Genomic DNA, 22,740 nt, shown 5'->3' with positions numbered 1-22,740 from the left:
GGACCTCTGATGTGATGGGAGGACCTTTGAAGTGATGAAAGGACCTCTGATGTGATGAAGGGACCTCTGATGTGATGAGGGGACTTGTAAAGTGATGAGGGGGACCTCTGATGTGATGAGGGGACTTGTAAAGTGATGAGGGGGACCTCTGATGTGATGAGGGGACTTATAAGGTGAGGAGGGGACTTGTAATGTGATTAGGGGGACCTCAATGTGATGAGGGAGGTCTCTGATGTGATGAGGGGGACCACTGATGCAACGAGAAGACCTCTGATGTGATGTGAGAGCTTTAATGTGATGAGAGGACTTCTAATGCTATGGGGGGGGGGGCTCTGATGGGATGAGGGGGACCTCTGATGTGATAGGGGGGACCTCTGATGTTATAGGGGGGACCTCTGATGTGATGGAGGGTCCTTCTGATGAGAGGACTTCTAATATGAGCAGGGGGATCTCTGATGTGATAGAGGACCTCTGCTGTAATGAGGAGACCTCTAATGTGATGAGGGGGGGGCTCTGGTGTGATGAGGGGGACCTCTGGTGTGATGAGGGGGACCTCTGGTGTGATGAAGGGACCTCTGATGTGATGGGAGGACCTCTCATGTGATGAAGGGACCTCTGATGTGATGGGAGGACCTCTGATGTGATGGGAGGACCTCTCATGTGATGAAGGGACCTCTGATATGATGAGGGGACCTCTGATGTGATGAAGGGATCTCTGATGTGATGAAGGGACCTCTGATATGATGAGGGGACCTCTGATGTGATGAAGGGACCTCTGATGTGATGGGAGGACCTTTGAAGTGATGAAAGGACCTCTGATGTGATGAAGGGACCTCTGATGTGATGAGGAGATTCCGATGTGATGGGGGACTCTGTCATGGGGGTACTTTGATAGGATGGGGGCTCTCATTTTTAGGGGGGTTCTGATGTGAAGGGTGGCCTCTGACTCTTTGTTTCATCAAGGCGGTTGTGCGCAAGTTTTCCATAGATAAGCACCATTTCCATTTTTTTTCCCATTGTAGACTGGGGTGCCTTGAGATTCTGCACAACCTTTAACGGAAGCTTGAAGTGAAAAAATGGTTGGGAAATGCTCAGCCGGGTTCCTCGCACGGTCTAGAGCTGGGAACACGCTACTAAAGACGCCTTGTGCAAATCTTGTTATCTAATATGAATATGTATAAGTTACAAATGATGCAATTAATACATCTGTTGTTCTCCTAAATGTAGAACATAACACAGAACTGTTTTCCTATTAGCTCGTCGTTATGCAGAAAGAGATTTATTTATTTATTTTTTTGCTAATTTTTAAATTCATCTGTTATCACAAATTGGAGCTCTGCAGAGTGGATGCACAAAAGAAACCCGAATTACAGCGATTTCTATAATCAGGCCATAATTATTTCTCTGAATAAGGAAAAGGTTAACAAATTATTTAATGGTCATGGGTGCCCATGCTGGTAAATGATAATTACTTTCAATCTGTGATACCTTCTGAATGGAATATAACAGACACCGAGGGAGAGTCTATTAATACTGGTGTGATCCTTCCAGGCGCCGGATATTTTTAGCTCCGCTAATTAATGCGTCATGTGTGAAGATGTAAATATACATATTAGAAATAATTTGCAACTCTGCTGAAGTGGTCATGATGATAATTAATGATCTCTGCTAACCTGAGACAGAATAGGAGCCCGCTTCGAAATGTGACACCGATGGACACCTTTCATGAATATCCAACATGAAGACCGTCAATTCTAGACTCCCTTTGTCCCTAAATGGAAGAAAATTCCGCTCACCCGACCAGTCTGTGTAACTAAAAAACGTAAGGCTACACGTCTCTGCCAAACTACCCCCTGCGGCGCGTTTCGTCCTGCCCACTGGGACGTAGTCATAGGGTCTCATGGTTTCATAGTTAAGAAGGTTGAATGAAGACACCAGTCCATTCAGTTCAACCGGAGTGAGTGTCTACAATTGTCACTATCCCTGTGCATTGCACACTCGGTCCCTGCTGCCAATGAGCCCACAATCCAAGGTCCCCATTCATATACTAGGGCCAATTTTGGACGGAAGCCAATTAACCTACCTGCATGTCTTTGGATTGTGGGGGGAAACTTTAGTATCCAGAGGAAGCCCACGCAGGCACAGGGAGAACATGCAAACTCCCGGCAAGTGGTGTCCTGGTTGGGATTGGAGCCAGCGACCCTTCTTACTGCTAGGTGAGAGTGCTAACCACTACACCACTGTGCCGCCCCGTTGGGTCTACTCAACAGGACATGAAAGGATTGTTTGGGAAGGAAAGTATAACGATGTGACAGAACAAAGCGGATTATTCTTGACCAGCTTTAACCCTTTTGCTAACAGAGATTTTTTTTTGCTTTTTTTTTGTACAAATGTTTAAAAAAATTATTTTAGGTCTGAAGATTGAAAAAAACATTTTTTTTTCTCAAAGCAGACACCCTAGTGCTCTGTACACACGACCGGTTTTCCCATTGGAATAAACTCTGAAGGTTTTTCCAACAGAATTCTGATGAAATTGCATACACACAATCACACCAAAGCCCAACCGTCAAGAACGCGATGACGTACAACGGGACTAGAAAAAGTAAGTTCAATAGCCAGTAGCCAATAGCTTCCTTCTCGTACTTGCTTCAGAGCATGCGTCATTTTTGGTCCGTCGGAACAGCATACAGACGGGCGGTTTTCCCGATAGGAATTGGTTCCGTCGGAAAAATTTAGAACATGTTCTCTTTCTAGGTCCGTCAGAATTTTCAAGTCCAATGGGGCATACACACGATCGGAATATACGATGAAAAGCTCCCGTCTGACTTTTTCTGACGGACATTCCTCTCGTATGTACACGACATTAGAGAATTAGAGAATAAAATAGTGGTAGTTCCATTTTTTACCATTTCAGTTAAAAATACTCTAAAGTTTATTTTAGGGCACACAAACACAATAAATTACCCAATTTTTGGGGGGCAAAATATAAAAAAATGAGGTTGGGCTGAGTAAATAGATACCCAACACGTCAAACCTTAAATTTGCCTGCGCCAGTGCAATAGCGACAAACTACAGTACCCTATAGTTTCCGTAGAAGACTCTTTAAAAAGCCCCCTATAGGTCATCAGTTTAGTGTTACATAGAGGTTAGACATATCGCTCTTACTCGGGGGTGCGCGTAGAAATGTAACGTGTATCGCAATCAGCGCTTTCATGCGTAGTCGCCCCCAACGTGTGCGTTTACGTTCATATGTATATATGTGGGGGTGGGGGCTTCAAAAATATTTTTAAAGGGATTTTATGTGCTTGGAGGTAACTTAAATTTTTAACAATTTAAAACATTAAAGTGATATTGAAGGTTAATTTTTCTTTGTCGTACTTACCTGCTCACTGCAATGGATTTACACAGAGCAGCCCCGATCCTCCTCTTCTTCCCCCCCTCCCCCACCGGCGCTCCTGGCTCCTCTCCCTTGACCAGTGCCCCCAATAACAAGCCGCTTGCTATGGGCGCTCTGGTGCATGCTTCGCTCCTGTGCCCTCCTTCATGTGTCCATAAGACATTAAGAGCCATGGCTCTGCCCCACCCCCCTGCTCTCTCCCTATTGGCCCACTGGCTGTGATTGGCAGTCTTTCACTGTTGTCTCAGCCAATGAGGAGAGAGAGACCCAGGACAGCCTAGGCTCCCATGCACATGGCCGTATCGAGAGAGGGGCTCATCAAAATAGGGACAAGTTGCTTTACCAGGTAAGTTACCCCTCCCATGTTAAGGGCAAGTGGCTTGGTATGACTCTACATGCTCACCCCTCACCCCTCCGTGGCCTGTCAGCCTGCATGGTTGGATATGGACCTGTTTTTTTGTTTTTTGGCAAGGGGACCCCACACAAGTTCTTGTTTTTTTTTTGGCGAGTTCCTCCTCAAATTCACGTTAGATCCTTGGGGGGACCCCATGCCAACTTGTTGTTTTTTTTTTTTTTGTGGGAGTCCTCTTGGACATATATATACATCAAGGATAAGGGCCTGCTATGTATTCTTATGGGGAACCCTATATCATTTGCAGCCGTCAATTGCCACCAATCTGAACAGCATATTTTGCTTTGGTGAATGTCACTGTTGCTGTAGTAGGTTATATACATCCCACAGATGTGCCACATCTATTGTTGCTAGGGGGGAACTATTGTTGCTGGGAGTAGGTCTAATGTTTCTTGGTGCAGGGGCTCTATTTTATTGCCTTTCTTATTATCATTAACAAGTTCCATACACATTACTTTACACCACAATTATACTTAGTTTTCTTTTCTGTAGATGGGGCAGTAGTGGGAGTTGAGTAGCGAGCGGAGAGAAGAGATGGTTCTCAGTGGTGGGTAGGGGCAGAGACAAGAGATAATGCTCAGAGGTGGGTAGGGGGCAGAGACAAGGGATGTGCTCAGAGGTGGGTAGGGGGAAGAGACAAGAGATGGTGCTCGGAGATAGGTAGGGGGTGGAGACAAGAGATAGTGCTAGGCGATAGTTAGGGGATGGAGACAAGAGATGGTGCTCGGAGATGGGTAGGGTGCAGAGAGAAGGGATAGTGCTCAGAGGTTGATAGGAAGCAAAGACAAGGATGGTGCTCAGAGATGCATAGGGGGTGGAAACAAGAGATAGTGCTCAGAGGTAGGTAGGGGGTGGAGACAAGCGATGGTGCTCAGAGGTGGGTAGGGGTGGAGACAAGAGATGGTGCTTAGAGGTGGGTAGAGGGTGGAGACAAACGATGGTGCTCAGAGGTGGGTAGGGGCGGAGACAAGAGCTAGTGCTCGGAGGTGGGTAGGGGGCCGAAGACACAGGGTGACTCTGGGGAAGAAAGGAGTATGTGTTGCTTGGTGCAGAGGATCTATTTTACTGTCTTTCTTGTTATCATTAACAAATTCTATACAAATTACTTAACACCACAATTATACTTAGTTGGTTTCTATAGATGGGGCAGAGACAAGAGATAGTGCTCGGAGGTGAGTAGGAGGCAGAGACAGGAGATGATGTTTAGAGGTAGGTAGGTAGGGAGCAGAGGCAGGAGATGGTGCTCAGGGATAGGTAGGGCACAGAGACAAGAGATGGTGCTCATTGATGGGTAGGGGGCAGAGACAAGAGATAGTGCTCGGAGATAGTTAGGTGGCAAAGTTAGGATATAGTGCTCGGAGATGGGTAAGGAGCAGAGAAAAGAGATGGTGCTCAGAGGTGGATAGAGGATGGAGACAAGAAATAACACACATGGATGGGTAGGGGGCAGGGAAAAGTGAGGTGGGTAGGGGGTAAAAGACAAGATATGGTCCTCAGAGGTAGGTAGGGGGTGGAGACAAGGGGTGACTCTGGCGAAGAAAGGAGTACATGACCCTCTCTCAGAAACAAACCCATATATAAAGTATATATATATATATATATATATATATATATATATATACTGTATATATTTACATTTCATCAGTGTATTTAGCCATTTTGGCTGGAGTCCAGCCTTAATTCTCTCAAAGCAGAGCGCTCTGTGCTACGGAACTGGGAGGCAAGTGCCATAAGCTCGTTCAGGAACAAGACACATTGCCGCACGTGAAATTAATTGAACGTATCAATTTTTCAATAACGTTAATAATCAGCTTTAGCACAAGTCTTCACTTACGCCGCGGTGGTAATAAAGCAGTCCCATTACCGCCAATCAAGATAAGGCCCTTCCTCAAATCTATTTCACAGGTTTGTAAATCACGGAGCATTTTCCTGGACTTTTTTAATTACGTCTTCTCTGCATGACGTTCTAATTAACATGAAAGGGAAAAGCTGCCGAATCTCATCAATTTCCAGGCCGCAGAAAGCGAGCCGCATTAAAATTCACATTTTCCGGTGCAGCCATCCCAGACATCACGGTATTAAAGGGCCTCTCCTGAGTAAATGGCATTATGCTGCCGCCGTATGATAGGAGATATTTATTCTCCCAGTGTAAAAATGTGCCGCGTTTTAATACCGCGGCCGTAAATGTAATTCTGAAGTAGAAATTACATTAAAATCTGCATTACATAAGAGAGAGGCAGGCGACATGAGATCATGCATTCCAGATAGGCCTGGCCCGGTAATTTCATTTGGTTTGGTAGCCCCCCCCCCCCCCTCCAATTCTAAATTCAACTTACAGGGAATTAAGTGAGCGAAGGCCGTGGAACGCGTCGGGGGCAATCTCCGAGATCTGGTTGTTGCTGAGGTCTCTGGAAAACAATAATAAGAGAAAATGAGATGAAATGGATGCAGCAGATTAACTCAGTCATGTACAGTCGCGGCCGGTGACCTTACAACGAGCTCCTGGCCAATTTGCGCACCCAATGATAAGACATCATAGTAAATGCTACATAAAATGCCCTTTAAATGCAATACACTGTTAGATTTTTTTGGTTCAAATGGAAATTCTGAAAACTCCACCAAAATTGAGCTCCAGTTCACACTGCTGTGACTTGCGGCACCCAGAGTCGCATGACAAATTAAATCACGTTACAGTGGGGGAAAATGGTGATTTGATCCCCTGCAGATGGTGTAAGTTTGCCCACTTACAAAGAAATGAAGGGTCTATCATTTTTATCATAGGTGTATTTTATATGATAGAGACAGAATATAAACCAAAAATCCAGAAAAAACACACAATACAAATGCTATAAATTGAGTTGCAGTTCAGTGAGTAAAATAAGTATTTGATCCCTAACCAACCAACAATAATTCTGCCCCCCACAGACTGGCTACAGTAGGTGCTCATGTGGTACCCAGATTAGTCCTGTCAATGTAAGAAGGTTCTCCTAACGACAACTCGTTATGTGTATAAAAGACACCTGTCCACAGAATCTTTCTTCCATTCAAACCTCACCATCATGGGCGAGACCAAAGAGCTGTCAAAGGACATCAGGGAGAAGATTGTAGACCTGCACAAGGCTGGAATGGGCTACAAGACCATCAGCAAGAAGCTTGGTGGGAAGGAGACAACTGTTGGAACGATTATTTGCAAATGGAAGAAATACAAAATAACCATCAATTGCCCTCGGTCTGGAGCTCCATGCAAGATTTCTCCTCATGGGGTGAGGATGGTCATGAGAAAAGTGAGGGATCAGCCCAGAACTACACGGCAGGAGCTTGTGAATGATCTCAAGGCAGTTGGGACCACAGTTACCAAATAAACCATTGGCAACACAATACTCCGCCATGGATTGAAATCCTGCAGTGTCCACAAGGTTTCCCTTCTCAAGAAGACACATGTACAGGTCCCCCTCCTCAAGAAGACACATGTACAGGTCCCCCTCCTCAAGAAGACACAGGTACAGGTCCCCCTCCTCAAGAAGACACATGTACAGGTCCCCCTCCTCAAGAAGACACATGTACAGGTCCCCCTCCTCAAGAAGACACATGTACAGGTCCCCCTCCTCAAGAAGACACATGTACAGGTCCTCCTCCTCAAGAAGACACATGTACAGGTCCTCCTCCTCAGGAAGACACATATACAGGTCCTCCTCCTCAGGAAGACACATGTACAGGTCCTCCTCCTCAGGAAGACACATATACAGGTCCTTCTCCTCAGGAAGACACATGTACAGGTCCTCCTCCTCAAGAAGACACATGTACAGGTCCTCCTCCTCAAGAAGACACATGTACAGGTCCTCCTCCTCAGGAAGGCACATGTACAGGTCCCCCTCCTCAAGAAGACACATGTACAGGTCCTCCTCCTCAAGAAGGCACATGTACAGGTCCTCCTCCTCAAGAAGACACAAGTACAGGTCCTCCTCCTCAAGAAGACACATGTACAGGTCCTCCTCCTCAAGAAGACACATGTACAGGTCCCCCTCCCCAAGAAGACACATGTACAGGTCCCCCTCCTCAAGAAGACACATGTACAGGACCATTTGAAGTCTTCCAATGAACATCTAAATGATTCAGAGAAGGATTGGGAGAAAGTGCTGTGGCCAGATGAGACCAAAAATTTGTACTTTGGCATTGACTCAACCCACCGTGTTTGGAGGAAGAAAAATAATGACTATAACCCTAAGAACACCATCCCTACAGTCAAGCATAGAGGTGCTTTGGGGCTGTTTCCCTGCAAAAGGTACAGGCCGACTTTGCCTCATTGAGGGGCCAAGTATTGTAAAATCTTAGAGGATGAGGGGCCAATGGACGGGGCCCATGTATTGTAAAATCTTGGATAAGAACCTTCTTCCCTCAGCCAGAACACTGAAGATGGGTGGTGGATGGGTCTTCCAGCATGGCAATGACCCAAAACATAACACCAAAGGCAACAAAGGAGTGGCTCAAGAAGAAGCGCGTTAAGGTCATGGAGTGGCCTAGCCAGTCTCCAGACCTTAATCCTATAGAACATTTATGGAGGGAGCTGAAACTTCAGAGTTGCCAAGCGACAGCCAAGAAACCTTAAGGATTTGGAGAAGATCTGTAAGAAAGAGTGGACCAAAATCCCTGCTGAGATGTGTGCAAACCTGGTCACCGAGTACAAGAAACGTCTGACCTCTGTGATTGCCAACAAGGGTTTCTCCACCAACTACTAAGTCATGTTTTGCTTGGGGATCAAATACTTATTTTACTCACTGAACTGCAACTCCATTTATGACATTTGTATCGTGTGTTTTTTCTGGATTTTTGGTTGATATTCTGTCTCTATCATATAAAATACACCTATGATAAATATTATAGACCCCTCGTTTCTTTGTAAGTGGGCAAACTTACACAATCTGCTGGGGATCAAATCATTATTCTCCTCACCGTCTCGACATTCAGGTATTTTTATAGCTAGGCTCCTTGGGAACCAGCATTGCTTCTCTCACCTGCTCCATGCCTTGTTACTTGCCTCCCAATATTACTTCTTGGCCTTTTGGGCTAAAAACAATGCGGAGAAGTTTGAAGGGCAGGTAGAGGACTGACAGGCTAAGCAATTAACTTCATTCCCCCACCGTCCTCTCTGCAGGAGATGACTGCTTATAAGAAAGGAGAATATACATCGGCGTGACATTTGAAGAATCTGCAATTAAAGCGGATCTCTGACTCTTTGGGACTTCGGGAAACTTTTAGCTGAGACATTTCTAATTAGTGAATGAAGGAGCTAATCAGGCGGCATTTACAACTGAATGACCCAACGCGACGTCACCCACGAGGGTCCATGTAGGATGCCAATACACTGTCCTACTGTCCTAGAGTAGTGAGAGATGCAATCAGTTGAAGTAATGACCATTATAAGTAACACTAAGCCCTTGTACACACGGTCGGAGATTCCGATGGAATGTGTCCGATCGGACCGCTTTGTTGGATAATCCGACTGTGTGTGGTCTTCAACGGACTGTTTCCGTCGAAGTATCCGATGGACCAAGTTTTCCAACTTGTCGGTAAAATTTTCCGACAACGTGATCCGATCGGACCTTGTCCGATCATGTGTAGAGAATTCTGATCGGACAAAGTGCCACGCATGCTCAGATCAAATTCCTACATCAAAGCTATTGGCTACTAGCCTGAACGTAGTCCCGTCGTAACGAAATAACGTCATCACGTTCTGAACGATCTGATTTTCCGACAACTTTGTCCGACTGTGTGTATGCAACAGTTTCGGACAAAATCCGTCAGACAAAATCCGACGGATCTGGTTGTTGGAATGTCCGACCGTGTGTACAAGGGCTTAGACTAAGTAGAGATAACTAGCGGGTAACAATCAGGTTAAGTGGATTTATATAGGGAGAAACTATAAGGCTAATCAGAGTTAACTGGGGGGGGGGGGGGGTAACAATAAGGTTAAGTAGAGTAAACTAGGATTAACAAAAAGGTTAATCAGGTCTTTATTGCTCAGAAAACAGGTGCAGGAACTCAACCCACGAGACCCCAAAACCCCCCACCCCCACAACACACCCTTCAAACCACATCAAATAATGGGAGGGTCTTAAAGGGGTATTAAATACCAGGAGTGAATTATGTATACAGAATGCAGAGCTCAAGGATGCGCTAGGTACATAGTGCAGAGTTCAGGGGTGGCTGCACACTGAGTGCTGAGTTTAGATGTGCGTTACACACAGAGTTCAGCTTTCCTCTGCATCCCCATCCACATCTCACTTTCACCCCCTCTTCAGCTCTGACCTCTGCATGCAACCCCCCCCCCCTCTCCACTGCCGCCATCTTCCCCTCCCTATTCTTTAAAAGCTTCACCATCTTCTACATGTCTTTACTATTAAGTTGAGGCACCGAGCCGTCTCTAGTACCTCCCTGCACAGTGTAGGTGGCTCCTCCTCTCTCACTTGCAGGGAGATCATCCAGTGCAGGTGTTGGCATCTGTATTGCACCCCGGGCACCTGCATCTCCCTTGTCTCCATCCTGCACCCAGTGGGAGCCATTTAGGACATCAGATCTGTAGTAGCCATTGGGAGGAAAGCTATCACTGGTAAACACAGAAGCCGGACTTCTGTGTTTACCAGTGATAGTGGTGAGCAGGGAGCAGAGGGCCTGAGGTGGTGGAACTTAGTTCCACCAAGTTCTAGCTGAAAACAAGCCCAGAGGTTAAGTATAGGTAAACAAGGGGTAACAATAAGGCTAGGTAGAGTTAACTAGGGGGTAACATCCAGATTAAAGTAAACTAGTAGGTAGCAATAGGGCTAAGTAGAGTTACCTGGGGGATATAAATAAGGTTAAGTAGAGTTAACTAGAGGATAGAAATAATATTAAGTAGAGTTAACTCAGGTGGAACAATCAGATTAAATTAGGGTTTACTAGGGGGTAGCAATAAGACAAAGTAGAGTTAACTAGGCGGTGACAATAAGATTATTTAACTAGGGGGAACAATAAAGCTAAGTAGAATTAACTAGGAGATACCAATACGTTTAAGTAGCGTTAACTGGGGGGGGGGGGGGGGTAACAATAACAATATTAAAATAAGTTAATTTGGGGGTAACAATAAGACTAAGTAGAGTTAACTATAGGGTAACACTGAGGTTAAGTAGAGTTAACTAGAAGGTAACAACAAGGTTAAGTAGAGCTAACTAGGAGGTAACAACAAGGTTAAGGTGAGTTAAAAAGGGGATAACAATCAAGTTAAATAGTGTTACCAAGGAGGTAACAAAAAGGTTATTTAAATAGGGGGAACAATAAAGCTAAGCAAAATTAACTAGGGAGTAACAATCAGATTACATTAGTTAACTAGGGGATAACAATACGTTTAAGTAGAGTTAATTAGGGGATGGAAATAAGGTTAAGAAGTGTTAACTTGGGGGTAACAATAAGCCTAAGTAGAGTTAACTCAAGGATAACAATTAGGTCAAGCAGAGTTAATTAGGTGATAACAATCAGATTAAATTAAGTGAACTAGGGGGTAGCAATAAAACTAAGTAGAGTTAACTAGGTGGTAACAATAAGATTATTTACCTATAACAAACCATAAACCTAAGTAGAATTAACTAGGGGATAACACTAAGGTTAAGAAGAGTTAACTAGGGGGTAACAATCAAGTTAAGTAGTGTTATCTAGGGGGTAACAATCAAGCTAAGTAGTGTTACCAAGGGGCAACAATAAGGCTAAGTTGAGTTAAGGTTATTTACCTAGGGGGGCAATAAAGATAAGTAGAATTAACTAGGGGGTAACAATCAGATTGCATTAGTTAACTAGGGGATAATAATAAGGTTAAGTAGAGTTAATTAAGGGATAGAAATAAGGTTAATAAAAGTTAACATGGGGGTAACAATAAGACTAAGTAGAGTTAACCCAGGGGTAACAATTAGGCCAAGAAGAGTTAACTAGGGGGTAACAATCAGATTAAATTAAGTGAACTAGGGGGTAACAATAAAACTAAGTAGAGTTAACTAGGCGGTAACAAAAAGATTATTTACCTATAACAATAAACAATAAAGCTAAGTAGAATTTACTAGGGGATAACACTAAGGTTAAGTAGAGTTAACTAGAGGGTAACAACAAAGTTAAGTAGTGAGGCTAAGGCTAAGTTGAGTTAAATAGGCGGTAACAATAAGGTTATTTACTTTGGGGGAACAATGAAGCTAAGTAGAATTAACTAGGGGTAGCAATCAGATTACAATAGTTAACTAGGGGCTAAGTAGAGTTACCTAGTGGGGGAACAATAAGGCTAAGTAGAATTAACTAGGGGTTAGCAATAAGGTAACATAGCATTAACTAGGGGGTTAATAAGGTTAAATAGAGTTAACTAGGAGGTAACAATCAGATTAAGCAGTGTTAACTGGGGAATAACAATAAGGCTAAGTAGGATTAACTAGTGGGTAAACATAATGTTAAGTAGAGTTAACCGGGGGTAACAATAATGCTACATAGAGCTAACTGGGGCACTAAGCTCTTGTACACACGATAATCCGACCGTGTGTGGGCTCCATCGGACTGTTTCCGTCAGAATATCCGACGGACCAAGTTTTCCAGCTTGGCTATAAAATTTTCCGACAACATGATCCGATTGGACAAAGTCCGATCGTTTGTAGAGAATTTCCGATCGGACAAAGTGCCACGCATGCTCAGATCAAATTCCTAGACCAAAGCTATTGGCTAGTAGCCTGAACGTAGTCCCGTCGTAACGAAATAACTTTGTCCGACCGTGTGTATGCAACAGTTTCAGTCAAAATCCGTCGGATTTGGTTGTCGGAATGTCCGACCGTGTGTACAAGGGCTTAGAAGGGATCTTTCAATATTTACTGCATTTATCTAGTGGCCACTTCACATTATGATGACTGGATGGTGCTGAGTATAACAGGCAGTAGCTATGCTCCTGAGTGCCATCTAGTGGCCACATTGTAGTATTTCTATAAACTCAGTTATAGCATGGGGGTACTTACATCCTGCGCAGTTTCTTATAGGGAGAGAATGCTCCAGGGGGTACAGACTTGATTCCATTCTGCTCCAAGCGTCTGAAGAGAATAGAAGATATAATGAATATAAATCAGGTCAAGGGTATTATTTTCAGTGCTGCAGATTACAGAACAGTGCAGGCAGTTACACTCATTTTAAAGAGTTAATAAGAACTACAAATCAGAAGCAGCATTTTCCTGTACGGCGGATTTAAACATGGCGTCATCGCCATTTCATCCCTAAAAAGGAAAGATCATAAAAACCGCGAGGTCATAATTCCTAAAAATATGCAATGAGATCTACAGAGAAGCTAACAGAAAACCAATAATTAGTGGAAGCGTCTCTCTAAGTTCAATAAATTCTGGAACAAGCAAGTAGCTAGTAAAGTCAAGTCTCTTGCCTCTGTAGAGTTACAATTCCTACATTTTTAAAGTGTCAGTAAACCCACATAAAAAAAATAAAAAAAAGATCAATAAATGGTGTATTCCACGCTGTTCATACTCACTCTGCATTCTGCAAAAAAACTGGTTTACCCTGCCGCTCTCTATATCTTCCTTCTGTTCATGTCCCCTCTGCAGTTGGGGATTTTGCAGAGCAGTGTTGGCAGCTCTGCATATGCTCAGTTTTTCAGTGAGATTCTATGCTGAGCATTTCCTCCCTATCACATCTGAGCAGCTCATGTGACTATAGAGTCAACCCATGTGGGCGTATACACAATGACAGCCCACTCCCTCCCTCCTCATCCATGTCCAGTAACCAGATAAACACAAGGGGGGGGGGGCGGGGGAGATATTACATTGAGATTGATGAAGACTTCACCTCCCTCTTATTCTAAGACACAGGCTGGAGGGGGGTGACACAGCCTGTGACTGGCAAAAATACACCCCACACCATGTCAGTGCAAAACATTATAAAGATTTGATTTCAAATATATATTTGTATCACAAAAAAAAAAAAAAAATGATTGCAATTATTTATTTATTTATCTTTACTCTGTAATCCAAAAGCTGTTTTTTTATTTTATATTTTAAACATGTGACCAGCAGCAGAGGACTAGAAGCTCCACCTGCTTATGTTTCCCTGGGAGAGAGCTGGGTCATGTGACAGCTGAATATCGATTAGGAAAAAGGTACATTGGAAAGAATGTTCCTTACATTGGTGATCAGTGAGAAGAATGTTCCTTACATTGGTGATCAGTGAGAAGAATGTTCCTTACATTGGTGGTCAGTGAGAAGAATGTTCCTTACATTGGTGGTCAGTGAGAAGAATGTTCCTTACATTGGTGATCAGTGAGAAGAATGTTCCTTACATTGGTGATCAGTGAGAAGAATGTTCTTTACATTGGTGATCAGTGGGAAGAATGTTCCTTACATTGGTGATCAGTGGGAAGAATGTTCCTTACATTGGTGATCAGTGAGAAGAATGTTCCTTACATTGGTGATCAGTGGGAAGAATGTTCCTTACATTGGTGATCAGTGAGAAGAATGTTCCTTACATTGGTGATCAGTGAGAAGAATGTTCCTTACACTGGTGATCAGTGAGAAGAATGTCCCTTACATTGGTGATCAGTGAGAAGAATGTTCCTTACATTGGTGATCAGTGAGAAGAATGTTCCTTACATTGGTGATCAGTGGGAAGAATGTTCCTTACATTGGTGATCAGTGAGAAGAATGTTCCTTACATTGGTGATCAGTGGGAAGAATGTTCCTTACATTGGTGATCAGTGAGAAGAATGTTCCTTACATTGGTGATCAGTGAGAAGAATGTCCCTTACATTGGTGATCAGTGGGAAGAATGTCCCTTACATTGGTGATCAGTGAGAAGAATGTTCCTTACATTGGTGATCAGTGAGAAGAATGTTCCTTACATTGGTGATCAGTGAGAAGAATGTTCCTTACATTGGTGATCAGTGAGAAGAATGTCCCTTACATTGGTGATCAGTGGGAAGAATGTTCCTTACATTGGTGATCAGTGAGAAGAATGTCCCTTACATTGGTGATCAGTGGGAAGAATGTCCCTTACATTGGTGATCAGTGAGAAGAATGTTCCTTACATTGGTGATCAGTGAGAAGAATGTTCCTTACATTGGTGATCAGTGAGATGAATGTTCCTTACATTGGTGATCAGTGGGAAGAATGTCCCTTACATTGGTGATCAGTGAGAAGAATGTTCCTTACATTGGTGATCAGTGGGAAGAATGTCCCTTACATTGGTGATCAGTGAGAAGAATGTTCCTTACATTGGTGATCAGTGAGAAGAATGTTCGTTACATTGGTGATCAGTGAGAAGAATGTTCCTTACATTGGTGATCAGTGGGAAGAATGTTCCTTACATTGGTGATCAGTGAGAAGAATGTTCCTTACATTGGTGATCAGTGAGAAGAATGTTCCTTACATTGGTGATCAGTGGGAAGAATGTTCCTTACATTGGTGATCAGTGGGAAGAATGTTCCTTACATTGGTGATCAGTGGGAAGAATGTCCCTTACATTGGTGATCAGTGAGAAGAATGTTCCTTACATTGGTGATCAGTGAGAAGAATGTTCCTTACATTGGTGATCAGTGAGAAGAATGTCCCTTACATTGGTGATCAGTGAGAAGAATGTTCCTTACATTGGTGATCAGTGAGAAGAATGTTCCTTACATTGGTGATCAGTGAGAAGAATGTTCCTTACATTGGTGATCAGTGAGAAGAATGTTCCTTACATTAGTGATCAGTGAGAAGAATGTTCCTTACATTGGTGATCAGTGAGAAGAATGTTCCTTACATTGGTGATCAGTGAGAAGAATGTTCCTTACATTGGTGATCAGTGAGAAGAATGTTCCTTACATTGGTGATCAGTGAGAAGAATGTCCCTTACATTGGTGATCAGTGGGAAGAATGTCCCTTACATTGGTGATCAGTGAGAAGAATGTTCCTTACATTGGTGATCAGTGAGAAGAATGTTCCTTACATTGGTGATCAGTGAGAAGAATGTTCCTTACATTGGTGATCAGTGGGAAGAATGTTCCTTACATTGGTGATCAGTGGGAAGAATGTTCCTTACATTGGTGATCAGTGAGAAGAATGTTCCTTACATTGGTGGTCAGTGAGAAGAATGTTCCTTACATTGTTGATCAGTGAGAAGAATGTTCCTTACATTGGTGATCAGTGGGAAGAATGTTCCTTACATTGGTGATCAGTGAGAAGAATGTTCCTTACATTGGTGATCAGTGAGAAGAATGTTCCTTACATTGGTGATCAGTGAGAAGAATGTTCCTTACATTGGTGATCAGTGGGAAGAATGTTCCTTACATTGGTAATCAGTGGGAAGAATGCTCCTTACATTGGTGATCAGTGGGACACCCAAGGTATGCAGAATACCATCTCTGAACACACAACACATCCAACCTTGAAGCAGATGGGCTACAGCAGCAGAAGACCACACCGGGTGCCACTCCTGTCAGCTAAGAACAGGAAACTGAGGCTACAATTGGCACAGGATCGCCAAAATTGCACAATAGAAGATTGGAAGAACCTTGTCTGGTCTGATGAGCCTGTATTTCAGCTGCGACATTCAGATGGTAGAGTCAAAATTTGGTGCATTGGATCAATCCTGCCTTGTTTCACCGGTTCAGGCTGGTGATGGGGGTGTAATGATGGGGGAGATATTTTCTTGGCACACTTTGGGCCCCTTAGTACCAATTGATCATGGTTTAAACACCACGGCCTACCTGAGTATTGTTGCTAACCATGTCCATCCCTTTATGACTACTGTGTCCCCATCTTCTGATGGCTCCTTCCAGCAGGATAATGCTCCATGTCACAAAGCTCCAATCATCTCACCACTGGACTATGAGGTCCCTGTACTCCAATGGCCTCCACACTCATCACATCTCATCCAATAGAGCACCTTTGGGATGTGGTGGAGAAAAATATGTGGTGGAGCAAAATCAGGAATGTTTCCAACACCCTGTTGTATCTATGCCACGAAGAATGAAGGCCAAAGGGGGTCCAACCCTGCACTATCAAGGTGGACCTAATTAAAGTGGCCTGGCGAGTGTATTTTAGTGTTTAACTTTCTCTTTTTGAACTTTCAGAAGCACAAGTGGAGCAAAAAGACCTTTTAAGCAAACGTTTAACAAAATTCCAGAAGATTCACTTTCTCTCCATAGTTGGCCGTAAGAGAGCCAACCATCAATGTCAGATGTCCGGTACGGGAGCTTCCCCTTAATGTATGAATAGACAAATTATTTTCGCTATTCTTTACCAATTAAATCACAAAAATGTACAATTTTGACACGTGTAATGTAACGCCAGCGACTTATTCTGTGCCGTAACTGGATTTCCGCCGTATATTCCGAGCGACAAGAGCGGGCGGGAAAGTCATTCTCTAGATAATAGACAGGTATTACTCCTAGATGACTAATCCTAGCTTTCATAGCTAATTTCCGATTACCGAGATTGCTTTTACATGAAGAGTTGGGTCACCTTTGAAAGTGCCCTTTCTTAAAACCCTCAAAGAGCCCCACCATGGGAAGCCGCTAATTAATATTTGGCTCTAAGTGTCCCGAGACGGAGATGCGCGGAGAGAAGAGGTGAAGTGTCAGCTGCGCCCATGGAGCAACAATGACCTGACTCAACACTCCATCAACTTACATTTTCGGAGGTGTCAGCAGGAGCCCATGTAATGATTTGGTGTTATAATAAAGCGTGTGTAATGTTTTTTTAGGCTCGGCTGACTCTTCCGGGCGGTTGGATTGCAGCTGCGTATTAAGTGAAGTCACCGGAGCCCCCTCCCCCCCCCCCCCAAGGAGAGTACCGGACAGTGGAGGAGATCAGCTGTAACAGAGAGCCCAGGCGGTAATTACAGGAGGAAATTGGGCCCCCCTCCCCTCCATTCTTCTCCAACACATGGAGAGCAAGGCTTCTGTTCAGCTTCCAGGAGCCTCACAGTCATTTAACTTTACAAGAGGTGACGAATCAGTGTCTGCCGAGTGCCTGTGCCGCACAGAAGTCCGTCATAAAAGAGGTAGAAAACAACACCTGCTTACATTGCTATTAGACTGGAGGGGGAGTTCAGACTATGAAGTCATCCGTATCCGAAGGGTCATGATATGACCCAAGAAGCTCCGACTGCTGAAGGTTACTAAGTGGAAGGTGGATTCCACGTTCCCGCAAAAATGAATACAGTAAACAGACACGTGCAATTAGTTTCGTTCCACATTCGTTTTTTTTAACGAGTTTCGACAAAACCACTTTAACAAATTTTTTTATGAATATTCATAAATTCGTATATTCGAAAAATTAGTAAATTTGAATATTGGAAAATTCATAAATTTGAAAATTCGGAAATTTGTAAACTCGTAGATTTGAAATTCGAAAACCCAAAATAATAACTAACTATTAAATTATAGGTATTGGAATTTCCTTTCAAATTTGGTTGTTAGCGAACGTAACGAATACAATTTTTTTTCCCAATCCGGAATAACAAATGCCGTAATCAAACGAACGGAACGGAACAAATTAATAATAAATAATAATAATAAAAATGTTTTTATTATTATTATTATTAACTCATAACAAATGCTGTATCTAAACAAATGAAACGTAAAATAATTAATAATAATAATAATAAATAATAGTAAAAACTTTTTATTATTATTATTTATTATTCATTTGTTGCGTTCCATTTGTTTAGATGTGGCATTCGTTATTTCAGATAATCCGTAACTTCGGATAAATTTGTATTCATTATGTTCACTAACAGCCAAATTTGAAAGGAAATTTCAAGATCTATAATTTATATTATTATTGCTATTTATTATTATTAACTCATAACGAATGCCGTATCTAAACTAATAAATTGTAACAAATTAATAATAATAAATAATAATAAAAACTTTTTATTATTATGATTATTTCTTATTCATTTGTTGTGTTCCATTTGTTTAGATGCGGCATTCGTTATTTCGGATAATCCGTAACTTCTGATAAATTCGTATTCATTATGTTCACTAAAAGCCAAATTTAAAAGGAAATTCCAAAACCTATCATTTATATTATTATTTTTATTTATTATTATTAACTCATAACGAATGCCGTAGCTAAACGAATGAAATGTAACAAATTAATAATAATAAATAATAATAGTAAAAACTTTTTATTATTATTATTTATTATTCATTTGTTGCGTTTCATTTGTTTCGATGCGGCTTTCGTTATTTCAGATAATCCGCAACTTCGGATAAATTCGTATTCGTTATGTTGACTAACAGCCAAATTTGAAAGGAAATCCCAATACCTCTAATTTAATAGTTAGTTATTAATAGTTAGTTATTCTTTCAAATTTTCGGATTTTCTTTCCTATTTTCAGATTTTCAAATTTACAATTTACAAGATTACGAATTTATGCATTTATGAATTTTCTAATTTACGAACTGCGGTCATAAAGAATGACCCAGCTTTTTGTTTACAAGTTTAAATCAGTATTTTTTTTTGTTAGAAAATTACTTAAAACCTCCAAACACTCTAAAATTTTTCTGAGCAGAGCCCCTAGGGAATAAAATGGTAATGGGTTAAAAAAAAGGGAGGTGACATTCCTTCCCACACTTCTGAAAGTGATCCAATGGCTAATGGGCCACTTCCATGAGAAAGGTAGCCCTTGGCTAAAAAAAAAAAAAAATAATACTTTACTTCAGCCATAACCTCAGTAAACCAAGTGGATAAATAGACTACATGTGTGATGACGTCGCTGTACTTGGGTTCCATTGGGAATGATTAGTCCCTCTGCCACAGTGGAAGATTGGAGTTGTAGTTTTCCTTTCAAAGATCTCAAGAATGGGTCTATGAATGGATGACGTGGTTGTGCGAGGCCTCACTGAATGTAAACGTATAGAGAATGCTGTGGGGAGGAGATCCCTCTCATTCACAGAAGAAGGGTGGATACGGGAGAAATAGGAGGCGATAGCCTGGCCTGCTGCACACCTCACCTGGCCCAACTGGTTAGCTGGTAAAAGCAGCCTCAACTCAATTCATCCATACCATGACTCCAACATGTTTGGCCTGGCCCCTGGGCTAAATCAGAGTTCTCAATTATTAAGCCTCAGGGGCGGGACGAAACATGTTGAGGGAAAGCCTTGATAAATCAAGTTGAGGCTGCTTTTACCTGCTAACCACTTGAGCCATGTTAGGAGTGTGGGAGCCTGGGCTATATCCTCCTATTATGCTTTGGGTCTGAATGGACCTCTCCTCAGCCTGCACCCTCACCAGTCAGCAGTATCCAACTCATCAAACCTTGACAGCTTGAGCAGGGACCCTTAAGCATTTATCATGAGTCAAAGGGTGGATACGAGGTCAATGTGGAATGCCACCAAGTAACACCCACCACATCAATTAACTCCTATGCCAACCCAATTTTTTTTGCCACCGCCCTTCCTTTGATTGCTAGTATGCTGGCACAGCATCCTGGCAACTAATAATGCTCTGTGGTGGTGCATCTCCAAAGGCTAAGCCAAACAACGTTATTGGCTGTTATGGTGTAGACGGGCACCTGAACCATAACAACCAATTACACTGAGCGGCTGAGCCACCAGCATCCAAGCAACCAGCAAAGAAATGCTGTCCTGTGTATACAGTACAACCTTACTAAGCTGCACTGAGAATGGTGTGTCCAGTATGGATACTCCAGTCTTAGCACTGCCCCCCACCAAGTGCCACCTGAGGTAGTGGTCTTACTTTACCTCATTGGTGGCACCCCCTGGATTTTTCCATACCCCTTGTTCTGGTGAGAAGAGCAAAATTTGGATTTGGAACACTGACCACCAATGTAAGGGACATTCTTTCCTCTGGCCACCAATGTAAAGGAACATTCTTCCTACTGACCACCAATGTGAGGGACATTCTTCCTTCTGACCACCAATGTAAGGAACATTCTTCCCATTGACCTCCAATGTAAGAAAAATTCTTCCCACTGATCACCAATGTAAGGAGCATGCTTCCCACTGACTTCCAATATAAGTGGTATTTTTCCTACGACACCTAATAAATTGGTCTTAGAAGGGTTCCCCAAGACCTGGAAATTGTTTTAAAGGTTCCTCTGGGGGTAAAAAGTTTGAGAATGGACGCACTAGATTAGAGGTCAGGCAGGTATTTATCATTTTAAAAATGAAGTCAGCAATGGTGGCCTGCATATTTCCTTCCGTACAGGTTTTCTTTATGAAGTATAAAAGCAGGAAGAACTTACATTTCGGTCATAGTTTCCGGGAGGTTTGCTGGAATCGCTGTGAGACCTTTTCCTCTGCAATCCACAATGCCATTGCTGCAGGTACACATTGCTGGACAGGAGCCGATGGAAAGGCTGCAGATCTGAGTGCTGGTCGGATCCGTCTGACCTGTAACGACAACATAGGATAAAGAATGCAGTAGACACTCCGAGGGCCAGAAGATGCCAGAATTAAAAAAAAGGGCTACACAAAAAACAGCTTGAACAGCAAGGCTGCAAAGTTTAATAAATAATTTGTTATTTCAATACAATGTGATCATAGAGTTATTGTAACAGATCCATAGTCAAAAAAGTCCAACGTTTGTCTATGTAGGTGTCATTCATAACGAAGTCATTACACCCCAAGAAGTAGCATGTAAACTATATATTGCATAACAGGTCAACTTCTTCTAGGCAATAATGTTTGGAACACAGCCATTCTCAATCAGGGTTCCTCCAGGGGGTGTTAGGGGTCCTTGAGCTGTGGCTGACTGACTACCCATTTGATGCTGCCTGCATAGTCCCCGAACCAACACCAATTGGTAGATCCAGCGGTATGACAGTAATGATCATTTTATCTATCTATCGGGGTGGCATTGTGACCAACCTTGTAAGGAGGGGCCCTTGAAGGGTCAGCTGCATCTGTAAAACTAAATAAATGTATCCACTGCATTTTTTCTTGGAGAAAATGTGCAGGAACTCAACCAAAATCCCCGCCCGTCGAACTCCAAAGAATTGTGGGTGTGGCCAAGTGGCACTAACAGTGGGAGGATCCTCAAGTGGCAATAAACACGAGTGCGTTATTTGCGGAGTTTAGGTATGCGCTATGTACAGAGTGCAGAATTCAGAGGTGGGCTGTGTACAGATTGCAGGGTTCAGTGATACACTGGGCACAGAGTGCAGAATTCAGAAGTGCGCTGTGTACAGAGTGCTGGGTTCAGGGGCGCACTGTGTACAGAGTGCAGGGTTCAGGGGTGTGCTATGCACAGAGTGCAGTTTTAGGGGTGTGCTGTGTAAAGAGTGCAGAGTTCAAGGGTGTGTTTTGTACAGAGGGCAGAGTTTAGGGATGTGCTGTGCACAGAGTGCAGAGTGCAGGGGTGCACTATGTACAGAGTGCAGAATTCAGGGGTGCGCTATGTACAGAGTTCAGGGGTGCACTATTTACAGAGTGCAGTTTCAGTGGTGCGATGTGTACAGAGTGCCGAGTTCAGGGGTGTGCTGTGTACAGAGTGCAGGGTTCAGGGGTGCGCTACGTACAGAGTACAGTTTTAGGGGTGTGCTGTGTAAAGAGTGCAGAGTTCAAGGGTGTGTTTTGCACAGAGTGCGGAGTTCAGGGATGTGCTGTGCACAGAGTGCACAGCGCAGGGGTGCACTATGTACAGAGTGCAGATATCAGGGGTGCGATGTGTACAGCGTGCCGAGTTCAGGGGTGTGCTGTGTACAGAGTGCAGTTTCAGGGATGTTCTATGTAGAAAGTGCAGAGCTCAGGGGTGTGCTATGTACAGAGTGCAGGGTTGAGAAGTGTGCTATGTACAGAGTGCATTGTTTAGGGGTGTGCTATGCACAGTGCGCAGGGTTCTCTTTCACCAGCTGTCCACATCTCATTTCCTCCCCCCCCCCCCCCGGCTGCACCACAGATAGGGATGCCAGAGCACAGAGAGCAGGG

At 43.2% G+C, this 22,740-nt stretch overlaps 1 protein-coding gene across 1 annotated transcript in view; it reads right to left on the bottom strand.

Moving 5' to 3' along the window:
• The window catches only part of SLIT1 (slit guidance ligand 1), a 539,732-nt gene that overhangs the window by 136,459 nt on the left and 380,533 nt on the right, over positions 1 to 22,740 (bottom strand). Inside the window, exons 9-11 of the mRNA XM_077455662.1 lie at positions 21,057 to 21,204; positions 12,821 to 12,892; positions 6,146 to 6,217 (exon numbers count right to left, since the gene is read on the bottom strand). Of these exons, the coding sequence (XP_077311788.1) occupies positions 6,146 to 6,217; positions 12,821 to 12,892; positions 21,057 to 21,204 (292 nt within the window). The remainder of the gene's footprint in view (positions 1 to 6,145; positions 6,218 to 12,820; positions 12,893 to 21,056; positions 21,205 to 22,740) is intronic.

This window comes from Lithobates pipiens, unplaced genomic scaffold (genome assembly GCF_037356315.1).
Source record: "Lithobates pipiens isolate NorthernLeopardFrog02 unplaced genomic scaffold, aLitPip1_a1.2 Scaffold_25, whole genome shotgun sequence".
Classification (NCBI taxonomy): Eukaryota; Metazoa; Chordata; class Amphibia; order Anura; family Ranidae; genus Lithobates; species Lithobates pipiens.
The sequence above is the reverse complement of the archived record's forward strand: the minus strand, read 5'-3'. Positions and strand labels throughout refer to the sequence as shown.